This window comes from Oncorhynchus keta, chromosome 22 (assembly GCF_023373465.1).
Source record: "Oncorhynchus keta strain PuntledgeMale-10-30-2019 chromosome 22, Oket_V2, whole genome shotgun sequence".
In the NCBI taxonomy this organism is placed as follows: domain Eukaryota; kingdom Metazoa; phylum Chordata; class Actinopteri; order Salmoniformes; family Salmonidae; genus Oncorhynchus; species Oncorhynchus keta.
In genome coordinates, this window is record NC_068442.1 from 32284251 (window position 1) to 32308155 (window position 23905).

The following is a 23905-nucleotide window of genomic DNA, read 5'->3' on the forward strand; positions in this document are numbered from 1 at the left end:
GACCCACTGAGGATATAACCTTTTTTATTAGCCTAGATACAGCCACCACACTTAATTATCACAAATTTGTCGCTTTGAAAAGCCAAGTGTAGGCCTATATTATATCAAATTAATTATCTTCCAAATTTGTACCTAGACTGTTTATTGCCTTTGCGTCTGGTCGAAATTGAACTGATGAACTATTCAGACACTAGGGGCAATTGGGAAAGCATCTGTTTTCCACATAAAATATTACATTACGAAATAAGGATCCATCAAATGTGAAGAGTTACTAATTGAAATAACGACATAATCTATAAAATCAGATTCCAATGTTAAAATGTGTGGTGTTAGTACATACCAAATGTCCTCCTTTGTTTGAATGTCTTCTCTGAAGGCATATTTCACGCAGGTCAAACTGTTTCGTTAAATGAGGCAAAAGATGCCTGTAAGAATGGTAAATATATTTTCAACCGTAGGCGATTTAAACTGTTGGGCGATCCAAGACCAATTTTTTGTAAGAATAACAAATTATTTTACTCCTTTGATGTCGTTCGACTCCTTCCTTGCTATCTGCTGCGGAGTCTACAGCAAAACAAACCAGTCAGCTGATACTTGACGTCATCGAGAGAGAGAGCGATTACCCTGGTTCAGGCCTGGAGTGAATAATCTGAAAACCTGGCTAACGAACAATTCGACTCAAATTTGTCCTACAGATACAATTAGATAAAGTTTACTAAACTAATGCGTTATTAGTTGTTAGGAACATGTAGGAGCCCTTATAATGTCTTATTGAAATATGTAAAAGGTCTGTAATATGTTAAACATGTCCATGCACATTTTTCAAAACACAGAAAATAGTATTCACCTATTGATTTCTCCCACGGGAGCACAGCATCTGTTGTCAAAATGGGAAGGCTGTTTTTACTTTGTGGCTGTTTTATCTAGTGGCAATCGGGTTAAGTGGCCAATGTAGAAATAGCTGTTTTCTCAATTTAAGTTTATGTGTGAAAACAAGCCATGACTAGGTAAGGGAATCATTGTACCATCTAAATCACTGTGAAATATATTTTCAATAACTAAAAATAATGTTTTGACAGCTGTTTGAAGCTGGTGGAAAATAAAAGGGAGACATGAGTTCCTATAGCTCGTGGAGGGTTGTTGGTAACATTTGCTGTAACAAAGCAAGTAAGAGAACATGGATAAAGTAGACATAAATACATCCCAAGATTTATTCCCATAGGTTGAGAGAGAGGAAGGGGATAATTGCAAAAAGTTTGCCCATAGCTTAATCAGCAAGCATAGGGAATGTGCATTGTTGTGTCGTGCTCATAGAATAGGAAGCAATGTGAATTATAAACTGGGTGGTTTGAGCCCTGAATGCTGATTGGCTGACAGCCGTGGTATATCAGACAATATACCACGGGTATGACAAAACATATATTTTTACTGCTCTAATTACTTTGGTAACCAGTTTATAATAGCAATAAGGCACCTTCACCTTGGGGGTTTGTTATATATGTCCAATATACCATGGCTAAAGGGCTGTGTACAGACACTCCGCATTGTGTTGTGTGTAAAATAGCCCTGAGCCGTTGTATATTGGACATATACCATATGACATTAAAGCAAGCTAGTCATTTAGACAAGCCAAACTAAGTTTGAGTCAGAGACTACGGGTCCCACAGAGAGACAACCCTACTAGCCCGTACACACCTGAGGGAACTGGATAGTTCTAAACAATATTTTCAAGGGGCCCTAGGAAGTCCCTAGGAGGTAGGGATTATTTCTGGACATAATTAAACTAATTTCCCCTCGTGGATTTGTGTAGGATAAGCACTTCTGCCATTTTCTTACTGTAGTCTATTACTTTTAAATCCAGGAGGGGGAGTGAATGAGCCGTGACACACCGGGTTGAATGGTTGAAGACCAAACCACAGCCTGAATGGCATTAGTGACATGAAGTTATTTTCTGTCAGAAAAAACAGGGATCTCTCTTTCCAGCCCTCGTCTTCAAACCTTTAATTCAATTTGACCATATTTGTCTTGCACCACGTTCCACCGTCTTCATTCATTTTGAAGCGATCAGCTATGGTTACAATGTGCCAAAAAAGAACATGCTGCACCCTTAAATTCAAAAGACTCGTGGTGCATTTCCACTGAGGATTTACTCCAGTGTTTTACCGAAAAGCCTCAGACTTTTATGTTTCCACCTTCACACCCTGCTCCTGGGACTCATCGGGCCATGGCCTCAGTGAACATGCCCTGACTTGTGACCAAGGCAAGACCGCTGGGACTATTCTGGCTGGATTTACATATCAGCAGCTAACTGTGAACATGGGTTAACGGTAATTGCCATAATCTTGTTTTGACCCCTAGAGGAGTAGTTGCAGCTAATGGGGATGCTTAATAAATAGAAATACAAACACCTTCTCACAAAGCAACTGTTTTGATTATGCAGAGGTTGTTGATTCTGCTCTTTACAAGTCTTCACTGTCAGCCCTAGCTATGGAAACACAATTAACCTAGTATAACACAAGAGTGTAGCCTATACACTAGAGTAACACTTTTGGTTCAGTCTCTTAGCAACGCTCAGCATCAATACAGTTAGTCAGGAAGCAGTGTAGCTCATATCCACAGGCTCAGCTCGCCTCCACGCTCTTGTCCTCTTCTTTAGCCGTAGCAGGTTAACAAACATTGTGTAGCAGATGATGGAACATAAAAAGCCTTTCTCTTCTTTCGTCCATCTTCTGTCCATCAGTTTATGCACAAACATGGTCAGAAGGGGCCGCTCCAGTTTGAACAGCAGGTGGCGCTCTCTGATAACCTCTGCCAAGCATCCTGCAGATTTAGAGATTTTGTGTAGTTTGTAACAGATTCAGACATTTTAAAAGACTACAGTGTCTAAGATATTCACAGAAAAAAAACATTTATACATTTTACCTTTAATTCACCAGATGAGGTTGATTGGCTATGCTACTGTTGAGAAAGATACTGTCACTCCCCTTCAATATTCACCATTAAGGGTTTCCCAAACTCGGTTCTGGGGCCTCCCAGGGGTGCATGTTTTTTTTTTCCCCCTAGCACTGCACAGCTGATTCAAATAATCAACTCATCATCAAGCTTTGATTATTTGAATCAGCTATGTAGTGCTAGGGCAAAAACCAAAACGTGCACCCCTGGGAGGCCCCAGGACCGAGTTTGGGAAACAATGATGGGGAATATTGCAGGGAAGGGGTGAGACAGAGGTAATGACTAGGCCTACCTACTGTTGATTACTAGGAGCAGAATATTTTCATTTGACCTTTTTTACTCTGTAAAGTTGATTGAGAAAAAATGTATAATTATGACCTGGGGAGTATTGAAGGGGAGTGACAGTATTTTTCTCAAAAGTTGCCTAGGTTGTACTAGGCCTAGTACCTACTTTTGATCAGCCTGATCTGAGACTAAAATCAAAATAAGTATCAATAAATTATTTATATAAAATAAATTCTTAAAATAATAACATGACACCAACTAATCATTTTACTTCTCAAGATTGAAATAATGTGATTTGAATTTTTGTATAGACTAATAGACATTAATGTTCAAGAAAGGAAAAGGTTCTTTGCGCGTTGGTGCTGTGCCTGCTCTCACACAATGATACTATGTTAGTATATATTTGCAAACAGCAAACCCTGTTTCAAAACAAAATAGGCCTACCTTTAATTAAATCCATCATTATAAGCCTTTCTATGTTCTTGCTCACCAGACGTTGCTCTTTCTATATGCAGCAGCCTGAAGCTTGTTGCTGGATATGAATGAGGATCAGCTTGCCTGTCACTATCTCCCTCTAGGTCACAGTAAGAACATAAATTATGCTAATCTAAGGGATCTATTCAATCTGTATCACTGAAGCGTTACAGATCGCATGATAGAAATGTAAAGATAATTTTAGATCGGGCCGACATATGCAGTGTTTACCATGAATGCAGTTTCCGCTAACGTGGGAACATTGCCTTTAAATTTCAATCACGCTGTAACCATGAACTTCTGTGATACGGATTGAATAGATCCCTAAATGGCCATCCATTCAATATCTAATAAACACACTGCTCGTTGAGGTAATGAGTTTTTAAACAATCTTTATGGATCTAGTGTTCGAATGATAAAGGGGATGCCAAGTGTCTTCAACAATGACCCTCGAGGCCTCTAAAATCATCCAGCCCATTCTGTGCTGCTGGGAAGCTTCAGGCCAAGGCTAGTCATTCAGTATGGGTTGCTGTGGCAGTATCCATGGAAACATCCTACACTTCACTGAGAGTTGAAGGTAACACCCACTCTCATTGTCCAATCTCTGTAATGCATATTTATACCCTCAGACAAGCTATTATGAAATGTTTGTATTAGTATACCAATCTATATATTCATTAATCCATCTACCCTTTTACTACTATGGCAATAGTTCACAAATGCACTCTCCATCCTTTCAACAAATGTTAATAAATTCATAACCTTGCTTGATTGAATTGATTACCACAGTTAAAGCAGAATGAGATGTACAATATTGTGGAATTCATTTATATTATCTGAATCTGTGCATGGCATATCGAAGGTGCTTTATTTCAGCATACATTATTTACAGATTGCAAGAGAATAGTGTTGAGGTCTTAATAGTGATGTTGATTTATATTGTGCTGAAATTTAGGTCAAATCATATACACACGATACAAAGTAAAAGCATACAAATCACACCGTATTGAGTAATACTTTAATTGCAAACATGCACATGGAATAAAGTATAACTATGTACTGTACACTTGTATACCTCATATGTCTTTCCAGGGTAGTTGGTGCTCAGTTAAATAAGGAAATGTGTTAGTATACTTTTATGTACACTTTCATGAGTGATAGAGATGAGTGTAGAATTGTTCACACTGGCTGGACTTACCGGTTTTGACAGTGTTAAGATCTCACTGACTGGATTGGAAAATGCAGTGACATCTTCAGAGTTAGATGAACACATTATGACATGAAACACAATAGCTCTTGTTAGCATTTCTTTTTTTATATTTTGTTCACATTTTGTTTTGCTGCAACACAAACACAACTGAAATGACAGACAATAAACAATGATTCAAAGGTTTGTTGCTGCCTGCAAACAACAAACTATGAGTGCACTCTATATTCTGAACTGAAGGTTCGTAGGACTGCTTTCTGATGAATAGGAAACTGGAAATGTTGTGGGTGGACTAAAATGCCATTTCATGGAGTGACTAAACTAAAAGCTGTTGAAATAATGGTGTGAGAGACCTGGTCACTGAGGTAGACTGTGACTTGTTGTCAGTGAGCTAAATTTACAACAACAAAATCACTAGTCTTCCACAGCGTCCAGGACCAAAGTGCACATCCTCCTGCAAGCATAGAAAAGGATAATGACAAGATATACATGTATCATTATTCACCTGAACATGAGTTGTTTTCATTGACAATCATAAAGCCATGCTACTCAACTACATATTTCTCATCAATATTGCATTTATATTTTACAATTAATCAAATAATTGAGATCCCATGCATGACCATATACATGCTAAAGCTAACCAGAATTATTGAATTTTATATTTATTTTTATTTTATTTATTTATTTCACCTTTATTTAACCAGGTAGGCTAGTTGAGAACAAGTTCTCATTTACAACTGCGACCTGGCCAAGATAAAGATATATATATACAAAAATATATTGATGTTATAAAGAGATATGTATTTGTACATAAACATGTTGACAAATGTATAAAACAAAGAAACAAAAAAAAACAGTAAATGCAAATAGCTGTTGTGTACAATACGAATCCCCCTCTGAAGCCGTTAATAATGTGGTAATACCTGAAGCCTACCTGCCCTTTCCACACAGATCACATATCACACACAAATCCACCCCCTTTCCTTTCTAAAGGCTTTCACCTGTCCCCATATCATCACCCATATCCCCAGTCTCTGAGTTCACTCAAATGAAAGACAAAGTTGAGCTAAAGGACAAGCTCTAAGTTTTAATTAAAGTAGAACGTTTATAAAAGTAACATTGTATCTATTGGTTTCCTAAAGCTCAGCCAATAAAGGGAGGTATATTTCGACTCAGATGAGGGGGAGAAAAGAGAACGTAATTGTGAATAAAGGACAACATTAGAGAGGTCTGTATTTATTAGGTATTTGTCATTCAAGCCAAAGATGAATATGATACATTCTGGGTGGTGATATCTTATGAATCACAACGCTCCTGTTAAAATGTAAGGAAATAGCAGCTTATGTCTTACCATTCACACTCTTGAATCATTTTTATATTAGTGTGTTCTGCGTTAGCATAATCTTATGAATGTGTTAATATATTTTGGTGGTGTGTGTGTACCCACAGCACAAGGCGTTCAGACAATGTCTCACTTCTCCTTGTGGCTGATGGAAAAGAAAAAGGAAAGAAATGCCTAATTTCCCACAATTGTACTTGTAGGATACTTAACACTGTTGATTCTAGCATTCTTGTTTTAAAGCCAGTTATTCAGTCACATCTAAGTGGTGTAATGTCTAACAATGTGACAGAAGGTGTCATAAAAGTGGAGCACAGGCCTGGCCTTCCATCAGGCAGCTAATGAATTGGTGAGTACATGGAAATGAGTGATTATGGAGATAGCAGAACAGAGACCTCAGCAAGCTGTTGATCACTGTCTGTCTGTCCTGGCTGGCTCCTCTACTTATCCTCATATGTACATGGTGGACTAGACTGGAATAGCAGCAACACAGGGTCTGATTATGATTCATTACGAGCACAGAAGGAGAGTGGTACTGTGTCCTGGGTACGGGTAGGTACGTTCCCATAGGGCAGGTACAATTACGTATAATGGATGAAGACCGTCACTAAAATAAAATAACTGTCATAACCAGTTTTGCCTGTCTGTGTGTGTGGAACACACAGCTGACTGAAGACGGGACATCCGGACATTCACATGGTTGAGTCCGTTTCCGGGGTAACATGGTGTCTTTACAACGTGATGAAACTTTGTTTTGCTCCTTGCTAAAACAAGCAAGAGGTGCGTTCAGTTCGATTAAACGGTTGCTACACTGCGTAACAGCTTGAACTGAACAACACACTCGTCAACGTCCTTGAAAATACTTTGAGGTACGTTTGCTCTGTTTGGTGGGTGTGGCGGGTTGTGGCTTGAAACAATGAGTGGCGTATTGAAAGGGCAGTGGTGCATTTTGAACCCACAATCCAACCCCTCCCCGTGTTTCAACTGGTCGTTCAGAATAGTACTGTTTCCATTTAATTGAACATTGCGTTATGTTTTTCCGTATTGAACGCAGGCAAAGTGTTGTAGCAAACGAGTCTTTGGTTGCCTAGGCAATACCCCCTCCCTACAGCAGTAGAAGCATGTGCAGTCAGGGGCGAGGGAGAGGAGAAAAGGTGCGTCTTTTATTTAGATATTTATGTTTGCTATTGAAACTATTATAATGTTGAACGTGGTCACACACACACAGACACATGATCACACATGGACATATGGGCACACACACACTCCGAGACCATTTAGTGAGCTCAACGAAGGCTGTTGAAATTTGAAGAGGATGAAATAACCCAGTGGATCTAGGAGTGCTTTGCTTTTCTTTTCTTACTGGAGAGGCGTCATGGACCTTAATGCATCTCATTCACACTGGAAGGCTTTGGGACTTTCAGTTCTGTTCTAGGTGCATGGGGTCCAGAACCCTATCAAATCTTAACAAAACCAAACAGGTTCAATCTCATGCTAGTTTTTCATGGAGAACCTCTGTCTGTCCATATTCATTCTGCACATGCCTACAACTTCTCACTACTTACTCTTCTCAGTCTCCAATAACTTTTATGGGCACCACTGAGTCTTTAAAACTGAAGATGGTAAAGCCAATGCCTTGTTTCCTTCTTAAAACTAAAAAACATTTAAATGTTTTTGAAATTGATAAAGACTCTTTTTAAGAATAATATAGAAGACTTTTATAACGAACTATTTTTTATTTCTCACTTACAATAACCCTTTAAAAACCACCTGCCTGCTGTAACAATGACAAGATTGACAGGCTCTTTGAGGTGGTGGAACCTTCACAGTTAAAGTTACATTGCCCATAAATGTTATATAAGGCACTGCTTGGCTTAACACGCACAAAAAGAAGGCAACAATTGGGCAGCATTGAACTGGGTATGACATTGAAGAGAGAGTGACAGGCCAATGCTAGGTTCAGAAGGAGAGCTTTATTAGTGGCTTTAGCGGCTCACTGCTACTGAGTTACAGAACAGAACAGAGAGGTTATGCATTACTTTAAGACACTGAACGAGGGAAATTAGCTCGCATTAACTATGGTTTTCCCCATTAAAAACTATCTTGGATATAATGGGCATCGCTGTTTCGCATGAACAACGTTACTACCGACTCTTTCTCTAAGTGGCAGAACCTGTCTCTGCATGCACTTATACATTTACTCAAGGTTCCCAGGAAAAAGGGGAGGTGAAAATGCAGTTCTTTTATATCTCCACTCAGGAGTCCTGGCTGAGAATAATAGGCTCTGTATTGAATAGTAATGTATTATTAAAGCAAGTTAAATTATGCTCTCCAGTTGAGGATGGACGCCTTTCATTCTTTACAATTAGAATGATGAGACACAGCGTGCAGAAAGGAGCTCTATGGCCAGCCAACTGGAGTGGAGCAGAATTACATTCTGCTCCTGTGCCTGTTGAATTAGGACTAACGTTCAATTATGGTGTCCCTGCCAGTCTGCTAAATATAATTCCATGAAAAAAAAACTTTTACAGACTATACATCCCAATATAGGACTAATGCCCAAATGTATAAGATATTATAATACCGTACATGTATTATCGAATAATTAAATCATTGGCTTGACATAATTTTAATTTGATAAAGATCTGATTGGGATTCTACAGCTACAGTTAAATGTAGATTTTGCTTACTACGTTGAGCAAATAAATCTTTCAGTCTCTATAACTGTGAGCACAGACATGTAGGAGCAGACCATGCTGGGCAGCAGTACACAGATAATTTGTTTAATTGGCTTCTCAATCGGCTAATCTGTTATCATGTTCATCTGTCTGAGCAGAGGGAAAAGCAATGGATGTAAAGGGCTTTTCTCTGGAGGTCAAGTGGCAAACAAATAGATAGAGCCTGAGGACAAGACTCAAAACCAAACAAAGATGTGGCTTTGGCCTTAAAACCCCTACTGGTTGTTTGAAAAGCCTGCTACAGGTGTAATACAACTGAGGATAAACATGGAAACATTTGGTGCAAATCCTGAGTTCAGAAAAAAATAAGGAATACAATAACCACGTTTCATCCACATTTTTCATGCGAGTAAAGTCATACCGTATATAACAAAAAAATCACTACAGCTGTGATGGAAACAGGAAGTTTCAGTACAATTGTATAACTGCAGACAGAAGATTTGTTCTTTCGACATGGTGGGATCTTTTTGTGTTGATAAAATGTATTGATAATCGATAATTAACCATCATGTCGAAGTAAACTTGGTGTCACGCGATGACATGGTGTGTGGTTCTCCCACTATGACTTGGGAAACCATGCAGTTTATTAGGCTACAGATGAAATAAGTTATGATGAACTTCACATGGTAGTGAAAGTGCACAGTATGAATCTCATCATGTAGTGTAGACTAATTTACCCGCAGAGCCTACTCGCATCTGCAAGCTTTTGGCTAGAGTGCACAGGCCAAGACCCAGATTAGTCACATTTGCTATTTAACGCAACAGTTTTTGTGGCAAAATGGAAACAGATTGAACATAATATTTTTATTTGGTACATGAAAATTTAAGAGAAAAACTAAATGTTGTGTGCACTATGTCATCACATACTGATTTTATCCGCAACAATTCAGTTTGGTGAAAACATGCGGATTTTAGGATATTCTAATGAAAATCTGTTACCAATTGGATGGAAACCTTGCTAGTGCTATGTAATAGAGATTGTAAGACTAACATGCAGGTCGAATGTTATACACGGATCCTTACAGTACATTTCAGTAAGCACCATGGTTAAAAATGGGTTATGGGGAACTGTAAAAAAAACACACAAAAACCGAATATTCCTGTTCTACACCGTGTGAACAAATGATGATCCATGTAACTCAATAAATCCCCTGAGAGCCCATCCATAAACCTTAAGGTGGCTCACACGTCCATGCCCTCAATGTCTAATTCAATTATTTTCTCATCATGACCCTGTCCTTTCAGAGAGGATGGCCCATGCACCTTAAATGGCTTTTTATTCACCCCTTAAATGTATTAGTTGAGTCGGACATCTCTCCCAAGGCACTGACTGAACAGAGTTAAGTGTGCTACTTAGAGGCACAGGGGTGACTTCCTCCCATTCTTTCCAGCCCTGCCTCATTGATTCTGTGTTAGCAGGGCTAACTAGGATGGTCACTGGGGGATGTAAGCAGGGCCGGATGGGGTTACTGCACGGCATGGACATCTGGGCCACCCGTTATGGGTTAAGACTATCATATCAACTGCCATGCACTGTACTGCAGACAGAGGCTTAGGATGGACATTGTCCATGGCCTGCAATTGACATTAATTAGCTCCAGTGAAACACTTGAATTGTGTGCATCATCATACAAATGGAATCAACCAGGGCAAAATGTAGTATTAAAGAAAGAAATACTGTCACAGTGCAACCGATTTTGACACAGACAATTCCAAATCCTTTTGGTTACATCTTGATTTAAAATAATTATTGATTTTAAATGAATCTATGTATTTTCCCCCTTCTCTTGTAAGACAAATTTGCAGTAAGCCCCAACAAGCAACATCTATTTTGATGATAGAAGTTACATGTAATGGTACCTGGCATAATTGCTATTGTTGTCAACATGCTATGGGGAGAGTGAGGCAGCCAGGAGAGGCGGACAGACATCTACTGTAATTAGAGCTAGTAAGAGTATATGATTTGTTCTAATTGCCTTGACAAGAGGCTGAGCGTACTCCACTCAATTACCTGAGCATGCTCTTTCCTAGGAGCCCTGTGGGAAATGGGCTTTCATTTTTTCATTGCTGAAATTGGAAGGATGTGGGGGTAGGAAATGTGTTCTGCTCTCCTCTGCGTCTGTCAAAGTGACAAAAAAATCTCTCAAATACAGTAAGCATGTGTCTTTACTGAAGCCCAGTGCACCATATTTCATACTCTGACAGGCCATTTGCGTTTTAGACTCTGTACAGATAGATGCACTCTACCTGCTTTCAGCATGGCTTCCTCATGAGAAATGTAAAAAGGTATGATCCCAATTCAATCAATCACAGATAAAAGATAACTGCACTGTGTGTTTACTCCAAATATGTACTCTGTCTTTTAAGGTCAGAGGTGGTTTCAAGTCAATATCCATTCACAATATTGTTTTTAACCAAGGCAGCAACAAAGTGGCTAAAGTAGAAAAATACAGGCACCCAGGCAAAAACCTGAGAAGCATCCCACTGGACAAAAACTGCATCAAACAACTTTGTTTCCATGTCATTTCAATTGTTTTTAATGTTATGACTTTGAATGAACATGGAAAACTGATTGGAGTCATCAACGTAAATCCAATGACATGGTGATTTGTTTTGTTGATTTTACGTTAAATTCAAATTAGTTGACACCTCAACCAAATTGTAATCATCAAAACTAGACTTTGAACTGATGTCTGTCCCCAGTGGTGCCAAATGAACTCATCCAATGTTCTATGCACTGTAAAATGCCACATATAGATCATAAGTCCTCCTGGCCACTACTCTGAAATCTAATCATTGTTCCCACAATGGGTACAACTGAATACAATATAAAAGCAGTATGTTCAAATGTCAACTGGATATGTTTAATGTCAATCATGGTTTTAAAATGACATCAAGCTCATTGGGCAAAATGGGAATAGCAGGTTACAACAGCTGTGTGTTTCTCCCTTCTAGACTTACTGATATCATCAACACAATTGTAGCCTATTTTTGTGGATGTTTCACAAAAAGATTGCTACTAAAAATGACAAAGGAAGCGTAGGGCTAGAATGGATAAAGTGACAAAACACTGAACACTATTGTGTTCCGTCAGAACCAATGGGTCAGCAGCATGTGATCATGGCTGTGATCTCCACTCATGGGTTAAAGGATTGCATTGGGAGAGTTCAGTGAACCCATGCTATGGGGCTTTCCTGTGGATGCATGCTGGAGCGGTGGAAGAGCTGTGTCTGGAGGAGAGGTGTGCCTGGCAGGCTTTGTGACTTAAGGCCCCTCGCTGGGCCCACCTCTGATGTTGAGTCCCTGCCTTCGTTCTGAGATTGCACATCCTCCATCATGCCCCACCTCAGCCCCCATCCCCCAATCTCCCCAACCGCCTCAACCTCCCCCTGACTGCACTACCGATGCCTTTTGGATTGATGTGCAGTTCAAGTCAATACACCAGGACACTGTAAGGCTTTTTATATTCCAGCCAGCTTCTCCAACCGGGTTGTGCACCTGTATACCACTCTGAACAAAGGTTCATGGCAACCAGAGAGAGGAAGGAAGCATGTGTAGGATAACAGCTGTTAGATCTTTAGGAACATTCCTGGAAGGTGGGGTAATCAAAGCAACCAAAGCAAAATGGAAGTTGAATACAGATCCAGTGGATGGGCTCGGTTTAAACGCTTCAAGCAGAGGCACACTAATCATCCACAGAAACTCTCTGACAAATAGAGGTGTCAGAAAAACGACATTTCCACATACAGATATGTTGATGAATTTCCTTACAATGCACCAGTGGCAGAAAATGCAATGCTTGGCATGTCACTTCACACACACAACCGAGACCTTGAAAGATAAGTGGGAATTGAATTGTTCAATCGATTCACATTTAGAAAATATTAGAAATGTTTTGACATGTAGACATGTAATGCAATTTAGTGATAGACCCAGAACTGAAATTCTTGTTTGTAATTATATTGTTCTAACAATAAATCATATTAACATTTTGGAGCCTCAAGGGTATAACTTATTTCTGATTAGGGTTGCAAAGCTACCTATAATTTTCCAAAGTTACAAGAATCTTCAGTAATTTTGGTAACTAACAGAAAATATATGGAAATCTATCGTAACCTTTGTTATTTACGCTTGAATAACTTTACAAAAAATATATTTATATGAAGTATAATTGTCCATATTGTCCATGAGGTTCTAGTAGATTTACCATATTGTTCAAGAGAAAATAGCCTAACTAATGAAAAAAGCATCTATTTAACAATTACATTATTTTCAATTAACTCTGCAACTCTTCCAACTATTCACTTTTCTTCACAACTGCCACCAGTTTGACACCAAAACATCGACAGCAAATACATATTGACATCGTAAAATAAATGAAAGTGTAAAAAAAAAGAAAGTATTTAATGCTGAAACACCAATGGTATTCACTAAGATGATGGTTTATATTTAGGATAACCTTTTACAGCTTTGTCATTCTATTTTTAAATAATATGATTTAATTATTTCAGATATTTTACATGTGATAAGGCCACACAGAGGGGCAGAGATAATTACAGACACCTGTGATAATCTGAAGTACCCAAAAGGGCCACTAGATAAAATCCTTGATAAAATCCTTGAAAGATACCAAAATTCTGGTAATTTACTAGTACACTTAAAACGTTTCCAGTAATATACCGTCCCTTTGCAACCTATTTCTGAGACAAAGCTGTATCCACACGTATGATGCACATATTGTACATACATATCACATGTAAATATTACAATATGTGTCTTTCTGCAAAGACAATGTTTCTCTAACTCACTTCCAGGCTGATTTACATTTGAGTCATTTTAGTAATCTTATCCAGAGTGACATACAAGTGCAATTAATTTCAATTTTACAATTTCATAAATAATTACTCTGTTGGAGAAAAACAAGCCATGTCAGCCAGCACCCTTAAGATCTGTCTCAGAATTGTCTTCAGAAAGAAACAAAAGCAATGTCAATCCATGACACACATTTACCGGCATAAGCATGCCACTTTAAATGTCACTTTGTGTTAGGTTAAATCATTTATATGCAAAACAACTTAGACAAACACGTTTACAGCCTTTTGAGGGACCTAAGCAAAATTTTGACGGAGGAGAGAAAACAAACGTTTTTGAGTTCATTTACTGTAATTGTACAAATTTTGCCATGGGGCGTAGAGAAAATGTTGCAGTTTTAAAGCAAGTTGCTGCAATTATACACATTTCGCCATTGGGAGGAGAGAAGATTTTGCAAGCTCTCTCTCTCACCCTGGATCATTTTGTGTTGTGCGGAGCAGAGCGTTCATCCTTCAGACGCCAGTAACAAGGCCAGATCAAACAGTGGCCTCAGTCTCCCTGCTGCTCCATGGGGGATCGCTGGAGGGGCAGGGAGGAATAGCATTGTCACTGCCAATGCGTGCTGATTGTGATTGCACTTCAAATACAGCGACAAATGGCTCCCGCTTTATACAGATTCTGCTGTGTTTTGATGTCAATAAAATGTCCCTACGGTGCTATTCATTCTTTCTTTTTCTTTAAAAGCCTCAAAAAGGGGAGGTTTCATGTGGAGGTACTCCTTAAAACGTCAGATTGCCCTCTTTCTGAGTTTAGCTGCCAAGAGGGATAAAACACCACTGCATGGTGAGCTCCTGTCTGAAGATGTCAATATTACTGGTTACACAAAGATTATTTAAGAATATTATTTCTTATACCTTTAAATTACAATGGACATGATGGCCAATCATTCCACAAAGGGAAGCCAACAATGGTCCCACTTTATAAACATTATAAATCCAAATTAGAGGTAAAATGTGTTACACAGAAAGCAGCTAGCTATCTGAGGGTGCCAACAGAAGGGGATTTGGTAAATACGCACTTACCCTGCTGGGTATCTTTATCAAATAGAAGATGGTTGCTATTGTACAATCCAATGGGCTTAATTTGATATGAAATACATCTGTTTGCTGTAAAGACAAAAGCCTACAGTCTCAAACAATCCATTGAAACAGAAAATGGTAATGCCTGGATGTGTTTATAGGTGAGGAGATTTTATTTTATTTAAGGCATGTGTTGGGTTCACATATCAGTGAATTCAGACAGGTGTTTTCCCCCAGAGATAGCTACTGCGAATGAGTCAACACTCTTCTCAGGGCATACTACTCCTTTATCCCTGCATGCACTAGTTGGACATTGTTAAGTCATAACCAAGCTGCATCTAATTGCATTAATTGGATCAATGCACAAACGGTCTTGTTTGAACACCTGCTGTAAATAATTGTATTGCCTGGGTACAGACTGAATATGTAGCACACTATTTGTGGCACCATAATGGGGAGAGTTTCTCCATGTAAATGTGTAATCATGATGTTTCAGACAACCTGCCAGCCAGCCTGTTCAGCATAGACACAGCGCAGAAGTATGTGAGAGTTGTAATAAGGCTACATTGCACAAATCGTAGGTATAAGATATAAGGAGCGTCTCTAAATATGAAGTATTTTTATAAAACATTCTAAGACTATTAGTTACAATTAGGACGTACACTGTAGCCTAGTTAGTATCATAAAACATGTAGGCCTAACAGGTGAATGGTGACATTTGATTATGCTTAGGTAACACTTGTTGTTGAAAATAAATATTCCATTCGACTAAAGTGCCCCCGATTATTTGGACTAAACAGCGGTGCTGAAAATGATTAGACTTGAGCGGGAACGTGTCCCGCACAGCCTATTACTCGACATTGGAGCTGGTCACCCCGGTGGTGCTGAAATGATTAGTGAACAGGTTTTTAACAACTCACCTCACGCTGAATAGTAAAGCACGTGATTTTTGTGTTATATTTGTTCCAGAAATGTGAGTAAGCTTTTATATTTGCTTGATTTCCAAGGTTGACCAGTATAAAGTAATTAACTTATTATGGTCTTTTAAAAACATCGTATTTCTATATGCTTCCAGAGGTCATAACCAGCATAACTTACTACTTGGCTATGACCATTGCTATTACAAGGCTGCAAAACGAGTTCACAACTACGTGTTGCATGACATTATAGTAAAATAATTATTCAATTCAAAAATTGAAAATGAGTCATTATTTAAACCATCAAACTGAAGTGACAATTGCTTATGGTCGAAGCTACACGGGAGCATGTGTTCCCATATGAGTCTAAAGTAGGCCTAAAGTAGAACGATAAACGTTGTCTTATTTCACCCATCCAATTCGCCAGTCACCCTTAAACAAAAGTATTGTAGGCTACTATAACAGTAAATACGAGGACATAGCCAACTGGCTGATATGGATTTGTCAGGGATAACTGTAATAAAGAGCTCTTCAAATCTAATTATAGCCATTATGTAAACACAACCACAGGGACATTATCTTTCTTTGCGGGGGTCTTTCCTATAATCAATATAACCTTTTCGCAAGTCTTCGGTCTTCTCCTTCTAACTGCCGGAGAGAAACCAGAAAAATGTCACTTTGAACTTTGCTTAGGGGCTATTACACAGTAACAAAGTGCAGATTTTCTCTGACCTTCTGTTTTTATAGTCGAATAAATCATTTGTAATGGGGAGGTTAAAGGGCATATGTAGGCTATGATAGCCTACTAAACATCGTACAATAGGTTATTGTTCACATTATGCGAAAATATAAAGCTTAGATTTTACTGATTATATAGGCTATCACAGGAACATTACGAATCTACAGGAACAGTTTATGCTATAGATATAGACACCCTCAGAAATAATTCCAACAAGTTGTGCTCGCTGCATTCTACCTGTTGATATGATCAGCATCCCTCCCGACATGAACTATTGCGGTTTGACCAGTCGTCCCACGTATACATCTGAAAGTGTGGTACAAGAGTATGAAAAAATGAATCAAAATGAAAAGTCACATTTGTGAAATAATCAAATGTTCAACTCAATAGAGTCACATACATACGCACACGATGTGACCCACATATTGGCATGCATTTAATATCCTTTCTTTGCATTTCAGCTCCACCTCTCAAGTCTCATTTTGCCAACTTGCCTTCTCGAGAATCAGGCGTATAATTGTAGCAATGCTTAGTTCTTTGTCAATCAGATGTGGCTTGTTTCAGGCGGTTTTGCAAAACACGATTTATAGTCAAGATAAAACAGACTACCCTCCTTATATACACCGGTGTTTCTTTACATCCATACCTCATTCATTATTTTATCATTCTATCATTCAGCAAACATAAAACAACAAGAGTCGATCAGAAATCAGAGATAGCCTACCTTGCAGATGCTGTCTGCGCCGCCTCTGGAACTGGAATCGAAAGTATTGACTGTGCATCTTTCTGCCATGTGCCGTATCACAACCTACAGTTTTTATGACGGCCATATCCATTTAAATCCCGATTCGTCCCCACAGGTGGCCTGTCAATTTCATGAGCGTGACGTCACCTTACGAAGGGGAGACATAAAAACCCATCTTTCACAACAAAAGTCCTACAGGGGATGTATTTTAGAATGAGATAATAAATGGTAGCCAGTAGCTTTAGTTGTAAAAATGCGGACCTTATCAGTAGGCTAGACCTACACTAGGCTATACATGTCTCTAGAATAGTTTCTTCTATAACATTGTTCTGTTCGTTTGCATGAGATTCTTATTGGAGAGAATGGTCCAATTTTAAAGACACCATGATCACAATGACCCATAGACCTAACGTATACAACCTCAGTGGTGTTATTAATACATGTCAACTATATGTGCAAGCATATGGGCAAATGTCACATTCAGTTAGGAAATGGTTTATACATGTAGCCTTATATAAACACACGGAAAGAACAGAGTAAATCTAGCTCCTATTATTTTAGCAACAGAGGGAAATAGGATACACCGACCGTTTGTATGCATTATCTATTGTATTTGAGGTTTCCTCCATGCATCTCAATACTCGTGACTATTCTAATTTTCATGTCTCCAGCGACAGTGATTAAATTACCAGAAAATACAACATTGATACTGTCTGTACTTTAAATACAAAAGCTGCAAGAGAAAAATAACAACTAAACATTTTTGAACAATGCTCATCTAGTTATTTAGCAGGCAATTTGCTTCTTTGAATGCATTTTGTTTAGACCACCAAGCATGATCCCCCATTCCCCCCAATCAATGTCTCTTTTTGAGTCCGAATCCTTCATAAAAAGAGCCTCTCCCAGTCAGCACCACTTCCTTCACTGCAATAATAAGAGGGACTAAATTGCTGTCAATGCTCAACAAATAAATTGGAAAATTATGTTAGATTTTACTTTAAAATGGATTTTACGCACTTAGCAGATGACAGCTGCAAAAAGCACAGTCTGCAATTGTAAATTTCCATGATTTTGAAGAAAAAGCTGCATAAGAGTGTATTTTCAGACACAAATGTGCTACCCAATTGTGCTGAGAACTTTAGTGTTCTCCTCCCAGACTAAACATGATTCTTTTAAATGTTTGATTCATTATATTTGTATCTCCATGTGTGTGTCTGTGTGTGCGCAAGTGTGTCTGTGTGTGCGCAAGTGTGTCTGTGTGTGGTGTATTTATCCATGGGGGTGTGTTTTGCCTATATGTGTGTTCTTCTGCATCTTGACAAATGTTTCTTTGTAGATGAAAGTAAAGATAGTTTTTTACTCTGATGTGTGTTTGAGGAACCACTGAAAGCTCACAATGGCTCTGTACTGTCTGATTCAGAAGCCTGGGTCATTTTACAGGGCTACCGATCAATGACATCTTCAAGTCTCTGAGCAGTTATACAGGGATAGTGGAGAAATACCTCTTCATCTGTGACTATCTGTAGTGTTTTCCCTTTATTCAATAGACCATTAGACACTAGTGTTTGTGGATCTCTTATACTGTAGCTACAATGTCATATCATTCTGAGTGGAATGTGTATGCCTCTTACATAATGTAATATAACAACCAATATTCTAGATATACAGAACATTAAGAACACTTTCCATGACATGGACAGACCAGGTGAAAGCTATGATCCCTTATTGATGTCACTTGTTAAATCCACTTCAATCAGTGTAAATGAAGGGGAGGAGACAGGTTTAAGAAGGATTTCTAAGCCTTGAGATAATTGAGACATGAATATGTGTGCCATTTAGAGGACGAATGGACAAGTCAAAAGATTTAAGTGCCTTTGAACAGGGTATGGTAGTCGGTGCCAGGTGCACCGGTTTGTCTCAAGAGCTGGTGCCACTGAATATTAGGAAAGTGTTCCGAATGTTTGGTATACTCAGTGTATATCACTGTGTGGTTGCAGGATGACTGGTATGAGCACAATGAAATGAGGATACAACACAATTGAACAACAACAGTATGGTTTTAATATACATTGAAATGTCTTCACACAGCATGGATAACCACATTTGGAGACTTAGAAAGCCCTAGGCGTCAAGTAAGTGTTGTTGGGGTGTTGTCTTTATTCAGAGGGTTTTTATCAGCTGTACAGGGCTACAGCACAACTGATAAGAGTTTGGTTACATATCGCCAAAGAGCAGCCAAGTTCAAAAGTTGCACTAACACATGTCCATATCAGTGTTATGCAAACATGCACAGAACAATTCCTTGTTTGCCTAAGCAGCCTATAAGTAATTAATTGTGTTCATTGAGATGGAGCATCTGTTTATCCATACCCCTGACCCACCAAGAATCCCTGAACACCTGGCACAAGGCATCTCTTTTCTAGGTAACTGTGCTCATCAGATAATGACCTCTCCCTGGGTTAATACTTACAAACAAGGGATCCTTTTTCTGACAAAGCAGGGTTTCTACCCAGGGCCTAGTTCTATACTTTTAGACAGGGGGAATTTTAAACGATGACATAAACATCAGAAAAGGGAAAGAGTGCAAACAAACAGGATAGTCACATCAAACCACTGCTGGGGTCAGAGTTAGAGTGTTCTGAAATAGATGGACAAGTTTCTTTTGCACTAATGCGTCTTATACACTCAGCAGAGCAGTAATAATAGAAAAGTGCCCATCACTCTTCTCTCAACCGTATTCAGAATGGCAGAAATTGCCACCCTCTACAGCGACAGAGAAGTTGCGGCACAGACATGCGCAACGGTTATGTCCCCCACTGAGGCCCCCTTAGCTTTCTCCTGGAGAGGTAAAAAGGGTAATTCAGCCAGAGTCCAGGCGCTAGTGTTTGACCTCACTGCCTCCTTTTAAGGGTTTTTGAAAAATGGCTAATAATTTCTTTCCCCAACTTCTCATCCATCTCCACTGACCTTGCTAGAAGAAGGTGCCCCTAGAAAAGCGTTGTCATTGTTCTGTTGTTATCTTCACTGCACAGTCCATATGTGCTTCGTAAAAGCGTAAAAATAGGAAGAAGTAATCAGTACTATAAGGAAAAACAGTAAAGTCTTCTAACTGTATATAATAGCACTCTGAAGAGTTTCATATTTGATATAATAGCATGAATCATATGAGCAAACACATGGCACTACTCATGAACACACATGTAAATGGGCCAACAAGTAAGTGGCATGACTACATCCTTGACTGCTGTGTTCCTTCTCACCATCTTAACTTTGTCATTAATTCAGCATTGAGAGATTTCTGTGTTAAACTGCACTTAAAATCATCCCATACTTGAAGAAAATTTAAAATGTGGAATGTTGAGCAGTAAGGTTCCCCATTATACAAGAAAAGGGACAAATCTTGGTGGGCTAAACACTATTTTCAGCCTGGAAATGGAGTTCTGAAAAACATTCAGATATAGAAATATGTCCTGCGATGCAGTTTCATGCAAGAATCAAACACAAAATGTAAAATAGAAGCCACAGGTTCTGAAAGTATTTTTGTAAGTAGGTTATTGTAAGAAGGAAATTAAATTCAGGAATATTAAAATGTCATGGAAATGTGATCACATTCTAATTACATTTGGAATTCCATTTCGTTATAAGTATTTTATAACTGTATCCAAAATAATAAAATACTGTACATTATATCATGAAACAATGAATACTATCAACTATCCAGACACCAAACTGTTACATTAAGCAAATTATGCAGGCTTTCTATTACATTCTAAATGATTGATGATCTTTTAATAGTGATAAACATCCAATTGTCTTCCTCTGAAAATCAAGTAGTGATCTCTTAGGAAATGAAGAGAAAGATAGCTTGTCTTTGTTGATTGATTTAGATGAGAGTTGCACTATTCGAACTGATTGGCTGTGTTCATGCCAAGTAACTGATGTACCCTAGTTTGTAACATTCTTTTGACTTCAGTTCTTTGAATGTGGAACTCTTAAAAGTTGATGCATTGAAATGGACTTGTGAGGATGCCGTTACTTCTCAGAAAACCGTGAATTTACTTCACTCACAAAGACAAAGTCTGGTTCATCCTTGGGAGCAATTTCCAAACGCCTGAAGGTACTGCGTTCATCTGTACAAACAGATAACCACCATGGGATCACGCAGCCGTCATACCGCTGAAGAAGGAGACGCGTTCTGTCTTCTAGAGATGAACGTACTTTGGTGTGAAAAGTGCAAATCAATCCCAGAACAACAGCAAAGGACCTTGTGGAGATGCTGGAGGAAACAGGTACAAAAGTATCTATATCAACAGTAAAACGAGTCCTATATCGACATAACCTGAAAGGCCACTCAGCAAGGAAGAAGCCACTGCTCCAAAACCGTCATAAAAAAGCAAGACTACGGTTTGCAACTACACATGGGGACAAATATCATACTTTTTGGAGAAATGTACTCTGGTCTGACGAAACAAAAAATAGAACTGTTTGGCCATAATGACCATCGTTATGTTTGGAGGAAAAAGGGGGAGGCTTGCAAGCCAAAGAACACCATCCCAACCGTGAAGCACGGGGGTTGCAGCATCATGTTGTGGGGTGCTTTGCTGCAGAAGGGACTGGTGCACTTCACAAAATAGATGACATCATAAGGGAGGAAAAGTATGTGGATATATTGAATAAACATCAAATCAAATGTATTTATATAGCCTTCTTACATCAGCTGATATCTCAAAGTGCTGTAAAGAAACCCAGCCTAAACCCAAACAGCAAGCAATGCAGGTGTAGGAGCGCGGTGGCTAGGAAAAACTCCCTAGAAAGGCCAAAACCTAGGAAGAAACCTAGAGAGGAACCAGACTATGAGGGGTGGCCAGCCCTCTTCTGGCTGTGCCGGGTGGAGATTATAACCAAGCCAAGATGTTCAAATGTTCATAAATGACCAGCATCGTCAAATAATAATAATCACAGTGGTTGTCGAGGGTGCAGCAAGTCAGCACCTCAGGAGTAAATGTCAGTTGGCTTTTCATAGCCAATCTTTAAGAGTAACTCTACCCCTCCTGCTGTCTCTAGAGAGTTCAAAACAGCAGGTTTGGGACAGGTAGCACGTCTGGTGAACAGGTCAGGGTTCCATAGCCACAGGCAGAACAGTTGAAACTGGAGCAGCAGCATGCCCAGGTGGACTGGGGACAGCAAGGAGGCATCATGCCAGGTAGTCCTGAGGCATGGTCCTAGGGCTCAGGTCCTCCGAGAGAGAGAAAGAAAGAGAGAAAGAGAGAATTAGAGAGAGCATACTTAAATTCACACAGGACACCGGATAAGACAGGAGAAGTACTCCAGATATAACAGACTGACCCTAGCCCCCCGACACATAAACTACTGCAGCATAGATACTGGAGGCTGAGACAGGAGGGTCCGGAGACACTGTGGCCCCATCCGATGATACCCCCGGACAGGGCCAAACACCCCACCCACTTTGCCAAAGCACAGCCTCCACACCACTAGAGGGATATCTTCAACCACCAACTTACCATCCTGAGACAAGGCCGAGTATAGCCCACAAAGATCTCCGCCACGGCACGACCCAAGGGGGGGGCGACAACCCAGACAGGAAGATCACGTCAGTGACTCAACCCACTCAAGTGACGCACCCCTCCTAGGGACGTCATGGAAGAGCACCAATAAGCCAGTGAATCAGCCCCTGTAATAGGGTTAGAGCCACTGAGCCACCTTTAAGTCTTTACTGAAGACCCACTGAAGAGATGAGTCTTCAGTAAAGACTTAAAGGTTGAAACCGAGGTTGAGACCGAGTCTGCATCTCTCACATAGGTAGGCAGACCATTCAATAAAAATGGAGCTCTATAGGAGAAAGCCCTGCCTCCAGCTGTTTGCTTAGAAATTCTAGGACAATTAGGAGGCCTGGGTCTTGTGACCGTAGCGTATGTGTAGGTGTGTACAGCAGGACCAAATCGGAAAGATAGGTAGGAGAAAGCCCATGTAATGCTTTGTAGGTTAGCAGTAAAATCTTGAAATCAGCCCTTGCCTTAACAGGAAGTCAGTCTAGGGAGGCTAGCACTGGAGTAATATGATCACATTTTTTGGTTCTAGACAGGAATCTGGCAGCCATATTTAGCACTAACTGAAGTTTATTTAGTGCTTTATCCGGGTAGCCGGAAAGTAGAGCATTGCAGTAGTCTAACGTAGAAGTAAGAAAAACATGGACACATTTTTCTGCATAATTTTTGAACAGAATGTTTCAGATTTTTGCAATGTTACGTAGTTGGAAAAAAGCTGTCCTTGAAACAGTCTTGATATGTTGGTCAAAAGAGAGATCAGGGTTTAGGATAACGCCGAGGTCCTTCACAGTTTTAGTTGAGACGACTGTACAACCGTCAAGATTAATTGTCAGATTCAACAGAAGATCTCTTTGTTTCTTGGGACCTAGAACAAGCATCTCTGTTTTGTCTGAGTTTAAAAGTAGAACGTTTGCAGCCATCCACTTTCATATGTCTGAAACACAGGCTTCTAGAGAGGGCAATTTTGGGGCTTCACCATGTTTCATTGAAATGTACAGCTGTGTGTCATCCGCATAGCAGTGAAAGTTAACATTATGTTTTCGCATGA

General features: G+C 39.4%; 3 protein-coding genes across 4 annotated transcripts in view; 2 read left to right on the plus strand and 1 right to left on the minus strand.

Moving 5' to 3' along the window:
- The window catches only part of LOC118401365 (microtubule-associated proteins 1A/1B light chain 3B), a 27804-nt gene extending 10387 nt beyond the window's left edge, over positions 1-17417 (minus strand). The window contains exons 1-2 of one of the 2 annotated variants that reach the window (XM_035798801.2): positions 17270-17417; positions 16783-16851 (exon numbers count right to left, since the gene is read on the minus strand). In XM_035798801.2, coding sequence (XP_035654694.1) covers positions 16783-16813 — 31 coding nt within the window. In that variant the 5' untranslated portion in view covers positions 16814-16851; positions 17270-17417. Of the gene's footprint in view, positions 1-340; positions 603-16782; positions 16852-17269 lie in introns of those variants that run through there. The other variant, XM_035798800.2, reaches the window with a different exon arrangement.
- LOC118401366 (kelch-like protein 25) overlaps positions 1-23905 on the plus strand; it is a 997662-nt gene that overhangs the window by 72314 nt on the left and 901443 nt on the right. The gene's annotated exons all lie outside the window — the stretch shown is intronic.
- LOC118401364 (DET1 homolog) overlaps positions 15844-23905 on the plus strand; it is a 19341-nt gene continuing 11279 nt past the window's right edge. Inside the window, exon 1 of the mRNA XM_035798799.1 lies at positions 15844-15862. The gene's annotated coding sequence lies outside the window, so the exon portion shown is untranslated. The remainder of the gene's footprint in view (positions 15863-23905) is intronic.